The 18147-nt window shown below is 42.3% G+C and overlaps 2 protein-coding genes across 2 annotated transcripts; both read left to right on the top strand.

Moving 5' to 3' along the window:
• Positions 1–1446: 1446 nt before the first annotated feature.
• On the top strand, positions 1447–10257 carry LOC114443847 (guanine nucleotide-binding protein G(q) subunit alpha-like). The gene is made up of 8 exons (XM_028418193.1): positions 1447–1767; positions 1981–2137; positions 3319–3503; positions 6628–6782; positions 6985–7113; positions 7874–8003; positions 8429–8582; positions 8704–10257. The coding sequence occupies exons 2-8, from the start codon at positions 2002–2004 to the stop codon at positions 8892–8894; spliced, it is 1080 nt and encodes a 359-aa protein (XP_028273994.1). The 5' UTR covers positions 1447–1767; positions 1981–2001; the 3' UTR covers positions 8895–10257.
• A 798-nt stretch (positions 10258–11055) lies between these two features.
• LOC114443491 (guanine nucleotide-binding protein G(q) subunit alpha-like) lies at positions 11056–16065 on the top strand. The gene is made up of 7 exons (XM_028417568.1): positions 11056–11297; positions 12155–12339; positions 12657–12811; positions 14578–14706; positions 14787–14916; positions 15006–15159; positions 15607–16065. Exons 1-7 carry the CDS (start codon positions 11195–11197, stop codon positions 15795–15797), a joined length of 1047 nt encoding a protein of 348 aa, XP_028273369.1. The 5' UTR covers positions 11056–11194; the 3' UTR covers positions 15798–16065.
• Positions 16066–18147: the final 2082 nt, after the last annotated feature.

The following is an 18147-nucleotide window of genomic DNA, read 5'->3' as shown; positions in this document are numbered from 1 at the left end:
TTATTTTAATACAATTCTGACCTCTCAGAGCATCAAATTTTTTTCCTCAGAAGTATGACTTAATAGAACTGTGATTTACACAGCAAGCGGTCTGAATATGAAGATTCAGGTTTTTCCTCAGAAAATTCCAATTTAAAAATTTTAAATATCAGGCATAGAATTCTGATGTTCTGTGGTTGCAGCCTGAATGTCAGAATCCTTTAAACATTTAAAATCTGCATTTTCTGAGAACTCTGTTTCAGTTCTTTCTCAATTGCTTGTTCTTCAAATTTAATACTTAATTCTTTAAAGACATTTCTTAGTATTCTATTTTTTTGTAAAAGTTTGACTTTTGAATCTAAATTCTGGCTTTAAAAAAAAAATTCAAACAAAACTGGCTTAAAGCAGCTATTATCTGTACTTTTTACTCCACTACATTTTTACAGTGTTTGTAGTTAAAAGTACATTTATGAATACAGTTGTGTTACAACTTTGTGCTGGACTGACGTGAGGTCAGACTCTGCGTGAAGATGGTGTCAGCTGCGAGCTGTGCTTCTATAATGAGCCTCATGATGCCGGTGCACTGGCTCAGTTAGCTAGCTAGTTAGCTTCTGTCTGCTAACACAAATCCATCCATTAAAGGTAGGGTAGGAGATTTTGAAAACTCAGTGAGAGTCAGCCAGAATTGGAAAGTAAACACACACCCCTTTCTCACCCCGAAGCCACGCCTCCAATCACATGGACGCGCATTACCTGAAGACGAGCTGCGGTCTGTGACTTCGGCCATCATGGAGCAGGAAGAGAGTGACAACCAGCCAATACTCTGCGCAGGGTCCACCCGGAGGATTGGCTGATGTTTTTAGCGTTCTATAGCTTCCACAGATGATTCATATTCTTCGTTTTAATGTGAAACTGCCGAACTAATCGGTTGCTATCGGATTGTAAAGAGAAATTACACTAATTTAACAGAAAGTGCATCAGGATGAAATCTCCTACCCTACCTTTAAGTACACATTGTCAAGTTTAATGTCAAGATTTCTTTGATTATTTTAACCTGTTCATAGACTCCTTTGCAATGGAAATCAAATATATGTCTTCAGTGCATGAGTACTAAGTTAAAGTAATTCAAATAAGGTTAAAGCTTTCATAAAATGTGAACACGTCTAAAATTCTGACTTATCCTTTCAAAAAATCCTAAATTCGGATTCTGAATCCCAGAATTTGAAAGAAAACAGTCTAAGTCTGAGGTAAACAGAAGTGTGTGCAGTTCTCGGCCCAGTATTAATGATTACCTCCTCTGCAGAGCGCTGCTCGTCCTTGTGGCCTAATTGGTTTCCAGTGAAGGTGAAGTGCCTGTTGCTCTGTCACATGCATCCGCAGTTTGCTGCTTAAACACCGGAAACATGTTCCCATAATGTAATAGTGAGAGCCCACACGGCTTCCCAGCACAGCACAGCCCTCCGTCCGTCACATGGTGCTGCAGCAGGACAGACAGACCGCCAGAGAGGGAGGAGGAGGGAGCACAACAAGCGGGACCAGCAGCAGGAAAAGCTGCACTTTAGAAGAAGCGCTGGGAGACGTGTTCTGCTTTGTTTGTTTTTTTTTTGTAATCTTGGTAGAAACGCTTTAAACCGCCTCTGAGTGATTCTGTGGCGATATGAAGTGAAACTGTGTCCACGCTGAGGCCACCACGCCCGCGGAGCCGAGCTACCAGCGGGGAAGGCTCTCTGCACCGCCCGCTAAAGTTGTTGCATAAAGTTAATTTCCTCCTCGGTGGAGAGGAACAAGGTAAAACCAACAGCCGAGAGAGAAGCGACTTCCTTAAATGAAGCTAAATCTCTGTTAGCATCTCAGGAGGGCTAAGCAGGAGACTCTTGATGTGGTTTTAATTGTAACGTGTTGACTGTGGAGTTAACGCCGGGCTCTCTCTCTCTCTCCCTCTCTCTCTCTCTCTCTCCTCGCTGTGTAACCCACATTATGTGTGTGTCTTTGCCGTGGAAGCTGGCGTGTTATCCGGGAGTAATGACTCTGAGCTCCGTGGGGGCTTGCTGCCTCAGCCCGGAGGCCAAAGAGGCTCGGAGGATCAACGATGAGATTGAGAGGCAGCTCCGCCGGGACAAGAGGGACTACAGACGGGAATATAAGCTCCTGCTGCTCGGTAAGAGCCTGAATAAATATCATTTAACGATGATATAGATTATAATAATCGATATGATTCTAGTACAAAGTTTGGAAAAAGTTGAACAATAGTCAATAACAATATTGTTATCAGTGTGATTTAGATTAGATTAGATTTGTATGAAAAGTTTTTTTAACATTTGTTAATATTTAAAGTGGTTTTTTGATGATATCCCAAAGCTTCATTTAAAGTACAGTGCTTAATATATTTCAACTATCTGTCATACATTATCTAGAGCAGACTGTGAATGTTGAATTATTTATTTACAAATGCTGAATTCAAGATATTATTGAGTTGGAAGAAAGAGACTAGTTTGTTTTGAAAGTACACAAACAGGTCAGGGCCTTAAATAGACACTCGAGCCAAAAGGATCGGAAGCTACAGGTTTAACCTTTAATATTAAGTTTATCATTTACTTTGTGTGTGTGTGTATTAGTGGTACATTATAACTGGACAGGAATACGTGGTGCTCATCTGGGGAGGACATGTTTATAAAAAGCTGCATCAAAGCTGGTTACTGTAAATAAATGACTGATGAGTCATGAGGAGTGTACAGCAGGGTTCACTAATCATAACTGCATACTTAAAGAAGCCCTAAGTGGATTAGATTAGACTTTAAAAAAAACCACAAAGTGTCGGAGAGTGTTGTTACTTTCAGTTTTGTTTGGGGAAATGCTGCAACTTTTTAACAATACACACGGCCACGCTGAGATGTCAAAACACTGGCTGTACCACTTGACGTGTGCAATACAGACATGCAGTAACATAAGATACAATCCAGGCCAGACTATTAAGTCCAGGATTACATAAGAGGTCACACAGAAGATGTTTTATTGCTCTGAGACTTCCACCGAGACAAGTGGACTGCAGCTGTCCCTGTGTTGATCGAGACTGTGCCTATGTTTAGCACATTGTGCACATGACAAATACGGGGTTAAGTTAACTTGGCAGTATTAAGATGATCATCAGATGAGGACATAAAAGTCAAATATTGTGATGTGTTATCACAGCCGCTTTATTTTGCACCTTTGGCAGTAGCAAACTAGGAAGCCATGTTTGACTCTAATGGGACTGAGCGATGCGTTTGTGACCTGTAGAATAAAGTGGCCAGTCCCCATACTTTGTGCACACAGTAATGATGTGTGTCTGTTGGTGACCAGGGACTGGTGAAAGTGGGAAGAGCACCTTCATCAAACAGATGAGGATCATCCACGGCCGTGGATACTCTGATGAAGACAAGAGAGGCTTCACCAGGCTGGTGTACCAAAACATCTTCACAGCCATGCAGGCTATGATCCAGGCCATGAACACATTACAGATCCCCTACAAGTATGAACACAACAAGGTAAGCCCAACAGTTGTTTCTGTGCTGCTTCACTCTGACAAATTAAAAAGGAAAAAAAAGCTTTCATAACACACACACACACTCTCTGTCAGAGGCAGAGTTTACTGTGTCCGACGCTGACAGAGCCTGCACTGTGTTGTACTCTGCGCTTAGGGTGAAGCATTTCTGGTAATTTGCACCAGTGTTTAGTTTTGCAATCGTGCTGCCAGACAGCTTTGTCTGCTTACGGAGCAGGCTGTGTTCCTGAATTACAGGCATGTATGGACAGGTACTCCTGACACACACAGGAGGGCTATCAGAATTCCACTTTAGAGGAACACGAGAATCTGGTTGCTGATGTACTTATAGCCCACGATCAGTAATCACGACGATCGGAATGACATTCAAGAGGGATCTTTGTCTAAATCAGCATGTGGGTGACATACTTGTTTTCTTTTTCTGATTGAAGAAGGTCTTCAGTGGAAGCTGCACTGTTTGTAAAGCTGTAACCGCTGACCAATACTTGGTCCAATCATGTTAGTCTTGTGGAATGTGTGGAACAGTGTTTCCCCTAGGTTTACAGCTACAGTCTACACATGTGGTGGTGGTGGTGGTGGTGGGGGGGGGGGGGGTGTTAAGCTAAGCTAAGCTACCCTTAGCTTGGTAGCCCCCCTAATATAATGGTAGGGGAAACACTGTGGTGTGGAAGGTTGTGTTGGAGTCCGGTTTAACCGGAAAGCTTTGCCTAAAAGTAGTTTTTTAAACCTAACCAAGTAGTTTTAGAAGCTAAACATTTCACATAAAAGTGAAATAATCCTGCAGACAAAATGAACAAAAGTCTGGAGTTACATCACAGCCACCCTCCACCCCGCAAACCTTTTTTTTGTGCACTTTTTGTCGCCTTAATGTGCGCATGTGAGAAAATGTGGTCGGCTGTTGAATGTGTTGAAAACACTGTACAAGAGAGAAGGTGATTTTGGCTGACTAACCATCCAACAACCGTAGAAATCCAGTTTAGTGGTAACGGAAAGAGGGACCTGGGACCCTCGGATGTTTGGCATTTTTTGAATATATCAACAGTTACCGGCACGTACTGCATGTTTTGCAGATGAGCTCCAACATCCATGACCAAGAATGGCATGTGTGTCCTGTCGAGCCTTAGTTTGAGGCTGCACAGGGTTTAAGCATCATCCAGCAGCTGTTGATGATGGCGTGAAGTGAGAATTTGTTGCTATGATTGGTTAAAGCTACATTTGATGGCGGTTCTTCCAATCATCTTCCTTTTGAACAAAGTCTGTTAAAACAAAGCGGGGCCATGGACAGGAAACGGTCAATTGGATTCATCAATGTATAGTAACTTTTTCAGAAATTCGTTGATTGACATCAGGAATGTTAAGAAAACAAATAGCAGGAAGGGTTTCTACTCTTTAAGTGTTCACAGAAAAGAGTGGGAGTAAAAACCAGTGAAGCAGCAGCCATGTATCTGTCAGCCTCACTCCACGTACAGCTGACAGCTGTGTAATGATCAGCCTAACGATGTATTTCATAACACTGGAATTTCCCAGTGTGGCAGCTTGATGTGATCGCAGGTCAGCATTCACCTCTGTATTGGTGAAAAGAAACTTATCAAACACAGCTGCCCATCAATATAACGTCCGCGCAGCAGTGGGGCTGTCGGACCGTTGCCTCCTGATAATGACTTGCTTCTCCGGGGCGATGGTGCCAAACCTTCAGTCAGCAGAGAGTAAATATACTCTAATAGTTCACCCATAAATGACCATTAAGGTAATCCGAACAGCTTGCGCATAAGTGTTTTCTGGCTGAACGATTGCACTGTGGGTCCACGGTACGGCGATGGGATGAGCATTTATTATTTAACGGACACAAATTAGGTCAGTAGGGGGAAGACGGAGGAGAAGAAGAAAGGATTCCGAGAAGACATGAGGACGTCAATATTCAAACCAGAATCAAGGACTGAATGCCTATAAACTGGAACCAAAACTACTGCAGTGTGAATTTAAACTGGTTTAAAATCTGGTGTCATTAGAGTGTTTACACATGTATCTGGATATAAATGAATTTTCGGGGTGTCCTGTTTATGTGTTGGATAAACTCCCTTCATGACCCGGGTCTGGAATCCCTCCCCTTCACAGCCATTTCCACTTGGTACAAACCCTAACAGTAACGTGATGAACAATGACTTGCTTCTTGCCTTGTTAAAAATACTTACGTTGCTAAAGCACGTGAGATTTTTACATATTTATAGCAAGAGTCATTCACTCATACCTACACAGCCGCAAAGAAACGAGGGTGTCTGGGCAGGCTAGATAAGTGCCCGTACCTGCAGAATCCTGGTTAATGTCTCGTCTGAGTTTTGAAAAATCAAGCTGGAATAGATAGAAACCAGAATAGTGTTGAATGTAAACACATTCTCCAGGTTTGTGAACATTGTCTGCTGGTAAAGAATGACTTTGGAGAAATGTGAGAAATGATCAAATAACGACCCAAAGCTGGGTGAATATTGTACATGTAAACACACAGGATGTGCCTCAGATGACTCATAATCTGCACCGATAGGTTTGGCGTCTTATTTTCTTCAGCTGGGAAATAAACACCAGTGACTGCTCATAGCTTAGATCCTGGAAGGACAGATTCATTGTCATGTGACTTCGTGATCTCATGAGGGTTGTGAGAAACCAGCAGCCTGTACGGTAATTACATAATGAATTTATGAGGTAATTCCTACCGGCTGTCAGCGACCCTATCACAAAATGGCAATAAAATAATAATAAAAAAAGGACAATATTGACAAGGAGAACATAAAAAGAGATAAATATGTCCATGAAACTATAATGACCAAAGTGCAAAGAGGGGACAATTTATCCTTGTAATATATGTTTAATGTTAAGACACAGATTAAATTATAATCCCACAGAGGAAATGTTGGAAACTTGGTTTGACTGAACAACTCTTGTAATTCAAGATGGTGGGATCCTCTAAAGTTTGATATATTTTTGAATACTTAAGTAGGCAGTATTAATTTTGAACCCATTGACATCACCCCATCGTTTATAATACTCTGTAAGTGTATTTATATTTGTTTCTCAAAGTGTCATTTATTATCATTATGTGTCGTCATGTTCAGGCCAATGCCAGTATTGTTAACGGGGTCGATGTGGAAAAGGTCACAACATTGATGAAGCCGCACGTGGACGCCATGAAAAGCCTGTGGAGCGACCCGGGGATTCAGGAATGTTACAATCGGAAGAGGGAATACCAGCTCTCGGACTCAGCCAAATAGTGAGTGTAAACAGACTCCTCAGACAAAGTCAAACAATTTCCTTTCCCAGTCGTCTCTTTAATGAGCTGAAGTTCCACAGCAATTCCATTAAAGGCTAAAAAAGAAAGAAAATATTTTTCAGTTAGTAATGTAGTATTGTGTCCTTTAGCCGTCTTCTCTCCTCTCATCAGTCTGACTTGCATTATCCTCTCCTGCTATCAGCTATCTGAATGACTTGGACCGTATTGCTGATCCTGTTTACCTGCCAACCCAGCAAGATGTCCTGAGAGTCAGGGTGCCCACAACAGGGATCATAGAGTACCCCTTTGACGTGCAGCAGGTGGTCTTCAGGTATGTTTGATCATGTTACTGTATATTTCATGTTGAACTGTTTTTTATTGTACCAACAGATGAGCAGGGGATGCTAACACAGATACAGTTAGGTTTTCCATTTTCCACATGTCCTTTACAACTGCTGTTCTTTAATTAGGTTTCAACCCCAGGAACTAAAAGGCCATTTAAGGGTGTCGACGGGACCTTGTTTCAGAGGAAAAAACTATGTATTATGGGGAAAGTACTTCTGACAGGGGTGTCCATTCTGATTGTTCAAAGGCAACATTGAGGTTCTCTTGCAATGGAAACATAATTATGGTGCATTAGGCCTATCCTGTAGATTATCACTAAGTTCCTGAGGTGGAAAAACATCTTTTGTCCTCTCCTGGGATCCTGTTTGTGCTGAATGTGTTTTTGTTTACCTACCGAGATGCAGAGTTTTTGCCCATCGGTGTCAAGCTTGGCCCCCCACAGAGTATATGTCTTGTTGTAGGACTGTTCTCTCCCTGAAAGACTTCCTATAGCAAGAATGTTCCAGTAGTCACATGCACACAGTTGTGAGCTGATTAGGTGTTGAGGTTTACCTTTGCTGATGTCTTGGACCTTACAGCTAGATGTTTAACTTGCTGCTCTACAGTAAACTATCCTGTGCCTCATCAGGTCAGCATTACTTCCCAGAGATATCCTGTCACATAATTAAATAATTAAATCATGTATGTAACTGGCTCCTGTGTGCGTGTGGTTAATAGGCTGATTTTTCTGAAACCTGTGGCTGTAGGATGGTGGATGTAGGTGGCCAGCGCTCAGAGAGGAGGAAGTGGATCCACTGTTTTGAGAATGTCACGTCCATCATGTTCCTGATGGCTCTGAGCGAGTACGATCAGGTCCTCGTTGAGTCTGTCAACGAGGTGAGAAAAAGCAGACTGCTGCCTAAGAAATAACAAGCTGGTCTGTTCCTCTCTGTCTCACACACACACACACACACACACACACACAAAGTCACTTTGTTTACTATTTTAAAGCCAAACCTAGATGATGACCTAGATCTTTTCAGAGTTCAGGCTGGTCTCTCTCTCTCTCTCTCTCTCTCTCTCTCTCTCTCATCACACTGATCAACCGTCTCTCGACCCTCCTCTGTGACAGTACACATAGTCCATCTGCAGGGGGAGCTCTGTAGTCGCTCTGTTCAGCAAAGGGCACCTCTCAGCATGGCTTTGTTCAATTGATGAGATTAGAGCCAATTGAATTTGCTCACATAGACGAGTGCTGCTGCTAAGTTGCAGCTTTGTCACCATGTCTTCCTTCATACTTCTGCTTCATGTGTCTGTCAAAGAATCGGATGGAGGAAAGCCTGGCCTTGTTCAAGACAATCATTACCTACAAGTGGTTCAAAGAGTCCTCAATCATCCTGTTCCTCAACAAGATAGATCTACTGGAAGAAAAAATCATGTACTCACATTTGGTTGACTACTTCCCCGAGTATGATGGTAAGGAGAAATGATTTAATTATAACAAAAATACAAAAAAAGCACATATACCTGCAGATAATGAGCTTTTTTTGAATCCGCTAAAAATCCTACAGTGACTCTGTTTCTTTCCTCTCGTCAGGTCCCCAGCGAGATGTCGAGGCCGCAAAAGATTTCATCTTAGACATGTTTGTCTGTCTCAATCTGAACAAGAAAAAAATCATCTACTCCCACTTCACCTGTGCCACCGACACAGACAACATTCGTTTTGTGTTCTGCGCTGTGAAGGACCACATCCTGCAGGGGAACCTGGAAGTCTACAACCTGGTTTGAAGCGGTGGTGTAATTCAGTTGGCTCTGTGCAGCTGGCAGTCGGGTCTGCAGCTCTGCAGTGGGTCAGTTTGCTTCAGCTGAACACTATAATCCTAAACAGGATATTGAGAAGCTGCAGAGCTTGTCATCAAACGGCTGTACTACTGATGTATTTCAAATTCCCTTGTTAGACTCTTTTGAAAACGGACGTCTCCAGCTATTATGAAGTGTGACCTGACAATTAAAACGCAGCCTTTGGTGAGGAGTCTGTAATAGTGTGAAGTTATGGGGGTGCTTTTTGAGCAGTAACAGTAACAAATGCACACGATGGATTAAGGGAGAAAGCGTTTGAGTGGCCTGAAAAGCCTTTGAGGGCTTGTAATGTGCTAGGTCTCTGCTTCAGGGAAGCTGTGGAAGTGAATGTAGACTAACTGCAATGCAGCGCCTTACATCACCAAGTTGAAATACTCTAAATGCTTAGTTTGTGTCAACTTAAAGGGAACAAGTCACATTAAACACTAAGGACACACGTTGACTTTATAGAGGTATTACTTGCACATTCATTTTGTAACATTTCTATTGTGCTTAGCTGTGTTTTAAATGTAACTTTATACACTTTGTCTGTGGTGGCATTTTTAGATGACTTTCTGTGAGCACATCATTCATACAACATGAAATCTTTATAGAACAAAAATCAGAGGTTTGTGAAATTTTGTTGTGTTATGTTTAATTTTAATGTCAGCGTCCCATTTCCTTTAGGGTGGAGTGAAGAAAAGTGGCCAATCACAATGTAAAATTAGTTTTTTTTTAAAATCACTGACACTGTGTCCATGACACTCCTTGGTGAAGGTGGAGGTGTTTTGCATTTTATTTACATTTTAGAGTGTCCTGATTTTCTTTTTTTTTTTCTTAAATTTTGTATTAACACATTTCAAAGATCTATTCTTTGTGTCAAACCTGTGCAGTAGAACAGTGTTATTTCACTTCAGGGACCATTTATTTAGAATGTGCAGTACTTAAAAAAATTTGTCCCATTAGCTATTGAGTCACATATTGTACATTATGCACGGTACAGTTATCCTCCTGTGGTTGTTGTTTGTTTGCATCGAGGTCAGTGTTAAAAGGCTAAAGAGAGAGAACTGCTTAAATGTTAAATCATCTCTGAGGCATTAAACTAGTGCATCATGCTGTTCAGAGGTATCACGTGCATGAATAAAAAGCTAATGAGAATGTATCCACTGCACTAATGTTTACACCACTCTGTTCCTCCTGTTAAAAATAATTACAGCCTAATTTGTACGATTTTAATTTATGGGTATATTTCACTGCCTTAGTGTTTTTAAATGTGGTTGGATAAATAAACAAGTCTGCTTATTTGCTCTGCTCTGAGTTTTCACTTTCTGTTTACAAAGTAGTTTCTCTGCGTCACACACAAAAACAATCTAGCTTGTTAAATAGCACTAGAGGCCACAGAAAAATGAATATTTGTGGTGAACTGTCCCTTTAAATTCCTCAGCTGGCTAGCAGAGACAAATTTAAGATTGAAAGCATATTTATTGGATTGGATACTACGGTGCATAAAGAAATAGATAAACAGTATTGCAGTTACTGTTACTGCATGTAAACATGTCAGTGTGTAAACAGTCAGTGTGTATGTGCGGGTACAGTCCATTTTTACAGACTCCTGTCAGCTGTTGAGGAGTCTGATGGAGGAGGGGAAGAAAGAGTACCTGAGTCTGGTGGTCCTGCACGTTACACTCCTGTACCTCCGGCCTGAGGGGAGGAGAGTGAACAGACCTTGTTGGGGGTGGGTGGGGTCCTTGATGATGGAGGCAGCTCTCCTGTGGACTCTGCACTGGTAGAGGCTCTGCAGAGAGGGCAGAGGAGTCCTGGTGATCTTAGACGCAGTCTTAAAAGGTGATGTGGTAATTGTAGTTTATTTTAATTCTTCAAAAATACATAACAAATGACTTTAGTCCTGCATTTGATGCCTTCAGGTGCATCAGGAACAAGTCATTATCACTGTGGTGAGGTTCTGTAGTTAAGCTTTGTTGCACTTTGGTGAAGGAGTTTCACATTCAGGGGCCCAGGAGAGTTTGTGCACCTGTAAGCAGATACATGAACTGACTCTACCTTTCAGCCAGAGGCCCGCCTCCCTCTCTGCACTGGAGGAATGTGAAATGCACCTGAACTGGTTCCCGCATGAGGAAGAATGACTGCAGAAATTCGCCACCTGTTCCGGGACAGAAGATTCCCTGGCAGGTCTGAGAGAACAGAAATCACTGTCCATATATTTGGATAATCCTTATCAATCTAAAACAATGGAGGAGCACCTGGAAAGAGGGAGGATACACAAAGAATTAAAGAAACAACTTCGCCGCGATGAAACAGATTCTCGACAGAAGCTCAAGCTGCTGCTTTTAGGTGAGAGATGAGCAAAAGATCTGCCACTGAGCCAACTTTGAAAAATAGTTGAAAAATATCACTCTTACCTTTCGAGACACTAAAATATGGTTAAAAGCGCTCATGCTGTGTTTAGCTAGCAAAACGTCGTTCATGTAGTAGCTGCAGTGCATGGAGAGAAGAAGAGAAATAAATATATGAATTTATATTTATCTTGGTTGTGTTTACAGTACTCAACTTACTATTAGTTAGCTAAACCCCCATTATTAGCCTTACAAACGTTAGCGAGAATGTTACAAACGTTATTCCTAAAATCTCGCGAGAATACGCAGCTGAGACAGGCAAGTCGCGAAGAGTTAATTTGGTATTTTTTTGCTGAAAAAAACTTTTTAAACGTTAACATAAAATGATGTTATGCTGTCTGTGATGAATCCATTTAATTTCATGCAGCCCAGACATGATGAAAAAGCTGCGGGGGAATCGTTCCATGCACAGTCTGAACTTTTGGCCCTTCAGCTAGCTGTGTCCTTTACTGGTGATGCTATGTCGTGGCTGCGCTTGATGAGCCCAAATGACAGCAGTGACTCTGTGATGCTTTGGTGGGAGCTTTAGGAGACACATCCGGACTCTGCTGGCTCGAGATGAGTGCAGCCAGTGGGCCAGCGACAGGTGAACTGACCCAGCTGGTGCAGGCAGCAGCAGAGGCCCTGTCAGTGGGTGTGCAACCTGTGAACCTTAAAACCTTGAAGATAATCTCATTCTCCAAAGAATGCAACCTTTTTGTTGTTGTCATGTTTAGTGCATCGCAGATGTCCTATTCCTGGCGTAGCTTTGATCTTATTCATTTTTCATTCTTCGGTCTCATCTCATTTGCCTAGGGACTGGTGGAAGTGGGAAGAGCACTTTCATCAAACAGATGAGGATCATCCATGGCAGTGGATACAGTGAGGCTGACAGGAAAGGTTTCATTCATATAGTGTTTCAGAACATCATCACAGCCATCAAGGATCTGATCCGGGCCATGAAGACCCTACAGATTGAATACTTTGATGACCACAACACTGTAAGAAGCTCTGTCACTTGTGTTGTTGTGTTGTTGCTGTTGCCTTAGGCTTCCAGAGGGTTGTGATCCTGACTCCAATAATCAGTGCCCCTAAGTGAACGTGGCAAAATGAACACAACTCAATCTTATTTGTGTCTTTACTATATGTCATCTATGTTTCAGACCCAAACACCACAAAAGGTTGTTTTTTAGGTATTATCAATGATGAAATTACTTAAATGACTTACTGTGCACCTGGGGTGTATACTATTACTACTATTAGGGTCCAGTGAAACACATTCTTAAATGATGTCCAAATGATCTTCTGTGTCTGTCAGAGCCACGCAGAAAAGCTGTTAGAAGTTGATTCACTCTGCGTGTCCGCTTTGGAGCCCTGGCAGGTGGACGCCATTAAGAGAGTGTGGAATGACCTCGGCATTCAGAAGTGCTACGACCGCAGGAGGGAATTCCAGTTAGATGACTCTGCCAAATAGTAAGATGTTTGTTCATGTTATATTGAATTTTTTATATATATATATATATACACTCAACAAAAATATAAACGCAACACTTTTGTTTTTGCTCCCATGTTTCATGAGATGGACTTGAAGATCTAAACTTCATTCCAGATACACAATATTACCATTCCTCTCAAACATTGTTCACAAATCTGTCTAAATGTGTGATAGTGAGCACTTCTGCTTTGCTGAGATAATCCATCCCACCTCACAGGTGTGCCACATCAAGATGCTGATCTGACATCATGATTAGTGCACAGGTGTACCTCAAACTGCCCACAATAAAAGGCCACCCTGAAATGTGCATTTTGTTTCTGCTTTATTGGCGGTCTGGGGACTCAGAACCAGTCAGTATCTGGTGTGACCACCATTTGCCTCATGCAGTGCAACACATCTTCTTCGCATAGAGTTTATCAGATTGTCTATTGTGGCCTGTGGAATGTTGGTCCACTCCTCTTCAATAGCTGTGCGAAGTTGCTGGATATTAGTGGGAACTGGTGCACGCTGTCGTATACGCCGGTCAAACACATCCCAAACATGTTCAATGGGTGACATGTCCGGTGAGTATGCTGGCCATGCAAGAACTGGGACATTTTCAGCTTCCAAGAATTGTGTACAGATCCTTGCAACATGGGGCCGTGCATTATCTTGCTGAAACATGAGGTGATGTTCATGGATGTATGGCACAACAATGGGCCTCAGGATCTCATCACGGTATCTCTGTGCATTCAAAATGCCATCAATAAAATGCACCTGTGTTCTTCGTCCATAACAGATGCCTGCCCATACCATGACCCCACCACCACCATGGGCCACTCGATCCACAACATTGACATCAGCAAAGCGCTCACCCACACGACGCCACACACGCTGTCTGCCATCTGCCCTGAACAATGTAAACCGAGATTCATCCGTGAAGAGAACACCTCTCCAACGTGCTAGACGCCATCGAATGTGAGCATTCACTCAAGTCTGTTACGGCGACGATCTGGAGTCAGGTTAAGACCCCAATGAGGACGACGAGCATGCAGTTGAGCTTCCCTGAGACGGTTTCTGACAGTTTGTGCAGAAATTGTTTGGTTATGCAAACCAATTGTTTCAGCAGCTGTCTGAGTGGCTGGTCTCAGACGATCTCGGAGGTGAACCTGCTGGATGTGGAGGTCCTGGGCTGGTGTGGTTACTCGTGGTCTGCGGTTGTGAGGCCGGTTGGATGTACTGCCATATTCTCTGAAACGCCTTTGGAGACGGCTTATGGTGGAGAAATGAACATTCAATGCACGAGCAACAGATCTGGTTGACATTCCTGCTGTCAGCATGCCAATTGCACGCTCCCTCAATGCTTGTGGCATCTGTGGCATTTTGCTGTGAGACAAAACTGCACATTTCAGGGTGGCCTTTTATTGTGGGCAGTTTAAGGTACACCTGTGCACTAATCATGATGTCAGATCAGCATCTTGATGTGGCACACCTGTGAGGTGGGATGGATTATCTCAGCAAAGCAGAAGTGCTCACTATCACACATTTAGACAGATTTGTGAACAATGTTTGAGAGGAATGGTAATATTGTGTATCTGGAATGAAGTTTAGATCTTCAAGTCCATCTCATGAAACATGGGAGCAAAAACAAAAGTGTTGCGTTTATATTTTTGTTGAGTGTATATAGGGATAGCAGGGAACCATTTTAAGACATTTTAATAGTGTGGATTTGTGCAAATAAAACATTTTCTTGTTAACTTTACAGTTACCTGAATGACATGGACAGAATCGCAGCATCAGACTACATCCCCACCCTGCAGGACATCCTGAGGGTTAGGGTCCCCACCACAGGCGGCATAGAGCACCACTTTAACCTCTCTACAATCATCTTCAAGTACTTTGTCTCCTGGCAGATATAGTAAAAATAAAATTCCTAGTTAAGTACGTGAACCAACCTAATCCTGTTTTCTGTAGGATGGTGGATGTAGGCGGTCTTCGTTCAGAGAGGAGGAAATGGATTCATTGCTTTGAAAACGTCACCTCCTTAATATTCTTTGCTCCCCTGAGCGAGTACGATCAAGTACTTTATGAGAGTAAGAATGATGTACGTTAAAAAGCAGTCGTCTATTCATCGTTCATTTGCTTTAAAACAATGTATATATTCATTTTTTGGTTTGTTTTCAACTCCTCCAGAATCGAATGAATGAGAGCCTTGCCTTGTTCAAGACCATTTTCTCATATCCATGGTTTCAAGAGTCCTCCGCCATCCTCTTTTTGAACAAAACTGACCTGCTACAGGAGAAAATCACCCAGTCACATTTGGCAACCTATTTCCCAGAATACACAGGTAAAACATGCACTTTTATAGCTCTGCATTCATGCTTACTACCAATTTGATAGGTTATTGATGTTTTCATGCATATTTTATGGCATGCCAGTGGCCTGTAAATTATGATGGCACACTTTAAAATGTCTGATATGCACATACTTGTCCATGGACCATCTAACCCATTCCTTCTGTCTTGATCAGTTTTATGGTCAATTTAATAATTGTAAAAAAGGCAGAAGGAAGCACCATGTTTTCCACCATCTAGTGTGTTGGTGGTGATATAACACAGGGAATCAGACATCTATACTCAATTCAGTTGATTGCAATCTGACCCCACCTCTAGCTGTCACAAAATTCTTTACAGACAGACTTTTTTACTACATCCTTCAGAACCCCCCTTTTTAAGGGATTGTTCACCCAAAATTCAAATATTCTCTCTGATTTTAAGCACTTTCACCCTCACAGGGCCTCAGCATGACGCTGAGTCAGCAAAAGATTTCATCGTGGAAATGTACAAGAAGCGGAACACCAAGCATGATAAACCCATTTACACTCACTTTACCTGCACCACAAACACGGAGAACACCCGGGTCATCGTCAGATTTGTTGTGGATGTGCTGTTTAGAGAGCACATGGAGAAGTTCAACCTCGAATAAGAGCAGCTGCGGGTCAAAGTGATGGGTTCACTTTTAGAAACTGCTCACAATCACATGTTGTAACACTGTTATGGACTTGTTATATGTGCTGTCTGAGAGGTAAGAGGTTTTATCTCAGTACTGTACCAAACTATTTCCCATAGATGCAGGACAAAAAAAAATGTCATTTAATTGTTATACTGAATTGTTACACGTGGGTTCTTGTGTTATATTTTAACATGTTGTATATAAATATTAATATAACCATTTTATGTTTTTAATTCCAGCTGTTACTCAGATGTTTATTTTGTTGATGATGTTTATTAAAATACTTAAGAACAAGGTCTCTGTATATGTGTGCTTCATTTTAGGTTTGGTTGCACTGATTGCAGCAGCAGCCTTTTACCAAACAATAGGTACCAGTGGTCTAGCAGGTTGGTCTGTGTGTTTATGTCTGTGAGTGCAAAGTGAAAAGTGAGTTTTCACACTGAAGGAGAGTCTCTGGAGGTAGTATTGAAGTAACATCTCCACTGAGAGGCTGGAGGGAGGAGGAGGCTGTGAAACGGGAAGTACATCCGTGATCTGAGACGCAGGAGGACAGAGCATCCTGAGCCCCAGCCGTGGTGAGTAGATGGCTTTTATTTGGTGAAGACAAAAAGAGAGAGAAGGATATGCTGGGTTTTTTTACTCACAGCCGGCAGACAGGAAGAGAGAAAGAGGGAGGGGCTGCTTTCATCAGCCCTGTGGTTCTGTGAATCTGAAGCAGCTCAGCATCCTCCATAAAGGATCCACATAATGTCATGCTGGTTTTATTATTCTATGATATGACAGCATATCAGTGTGTGTGTGTGTGTGTGTGTACTGTAGGCACACTGAACTGTCAGCATGTTAGTCATCTCTACTGTACAGGAAGTAACATTCAGCATTTTCTGTTGCTGAAAATGCAGTCGCACCAAGTTCTCTCTATGTGTCCTTACTGTAATTATGTTGTCGTAGGTCCTCCTGCAGATTGACCTGCCATCAGAGAACAAAATTAACTCTGAGGGGGGCCAAGGTAGACCGGGGGACTGCGAGTCACAGTCCTGGCTTTCTAACTGAGCAGAGATGTCATGAATGTTGGTGTAAAAAAAGCCTTTAACAGTGTTTTTTTTCTATGTCAGACCCTGGTGCAGCCAACAAGAGCGGGACCAGTGAGCCTGACAACCCAATCCCAACATACAGTGCTGAGGAGGAGCGTCATCATGAGGAGCAGGAGCACCGCATCAACATGAAGATTATTGAGCCCTACATGGAGGTGAGTATTTATTCATCATCATGAAGAATGTCCATTATGAACATGGACTGGGTTTGAGTTTGTAAACTAGTTATAATGGGAATATGAGGTTTTATGTAAACATACCTTTTAGCTTCAGCAGGATCTCACAGTGCACAGTGGGAAGTCTTCATCCAAACAATCACCTTACTGCCATAAAGATAAACAACAACTTTTTATCAGATGAGGATCTTTCAGTCTTTTTCAGAGGCATACGGGAAGAACTGGAAAGGGTTAGATTTTAAGCAACTTAGTGTTCATCTTTGCTGATGTCTTGGACCTTACAGCTTGATATTTTAAATGCTGCTCTACAGTAAATTGAACTGTGCCTCATTATGTCAGCATTACTTCCCCTGTCACATCATTAAGTAATTAAATCTTGAAAAGAACTGGCTCCTGCCTGCGTGTGGTTAATAGGATGAATTTTCTGAAACCTTTGGATGTAGGTAGCCAGCGCTCAGAGAGGAGGACGTGGATCCACTGCTGGTCCATCATGTTCCTGATGGCTCTGTGCGAGTACGATCAGGTCCTCGTTGAGTCCGTCAGCAAGGTGAGAAAAGCAGACTGCTGCCTAAGAAATAACAAGCCGGTGGGTTCCTCTGTGTCTCTCTCTCTCTCTCTCTCACACACACACACACACACACACACACACACACACACACACACACACAAAGTCACTTTGTTTCCTATTTTAAAGCCAAACCTAGATGATGACCTAGATCTTTTCAGAGTTCAGGCCGCTCTCTGTCTCTCTCTCTCTCTCATCTCATCACACTGATAAACCGTCTCTCGACCCTCCTCTGTGACAGTACACATAGTCCATCTGCAGGGGGAGCTCTGTAGTCGCTCTGTTCAGCAAAGGGCACCTCTCAGCATGGCTTTGTTCAATTGATGAGATTAGAGCCAATTGAATTTGCTCACATAGACGAGTGCTGCTGCTAAGTTACAGCTTTGTCACTAACTGCATTTTTAGATGACTTTTTGTGAGCACATCATTCATACAACACAAAAACAAAAAGAAACATTTAATTGCAAAATCAGATTTGCTGTATTATTTTG

This window comes from Parambassis ranga, chromosome 12 (assembly GCF_900634625.1).
Source record: "Parambassis ranga chromosome 12, fParRan2.1, whole genome shotgun sequence".
Taxonomy (NCBI): Eukaryota; Metazoa; Chordata; class Actinopteri; family Ambassidae; genus Parambassis; species Parambassis ranga.
The sequence above is the reverse complement of the archived record's forward strand: the minus strand, read 5'-3'. Positions and strand labels throughout refer to the sequence as shown.

Excerpts from the sequence above, each read along its gene's own strand:
- LOC114443847 (XM_028418193.1), top strand. The coding sequence starts at position 2,002 with ATGACTCTGAGCTCCGTGGGGGCTTGCTGCCTCAGCCCGGAGGCCAAA. Across the intron at positions 2,138-3,318 it reads ATATAAGCTCCTGCTGCTCG|GGACTGGTGAAAGTGGGAAG; the intron begins GTAAGAGCCTGA and ends GTTGGTGACCAG. Across the intron at positions 6,783-6,984 it reads CTCTCGGACTCAGCCAAATA|CTATCTGAATGACTTGGACC; the intron begins GTGAGTGTAAAC and ends TCCTGCTATCAG.
- LOC114443491 (XM_028417568.1), top strand. The coding sequence starts at position 11,195 with ATGGAGGAGCACCTGGAAAGAGGGAGGATACACAAAGAATTAAAGAAA. Across the intron at positions 12,812-14,577 it reads TTAGATGACTCTGCCAAATA|TTACCTGAATGACATGGACA; the intron begins GTAAGATGTTTG and ends TTAACTTTACAG. Across the intron at positions 15,160-15,606 it reads CTATTTCCCAGAATACACAG|GGCCTCAGCATGACGCTGAG; the intron begins GTAAAACATGCA and ends TCACCCTCACAG.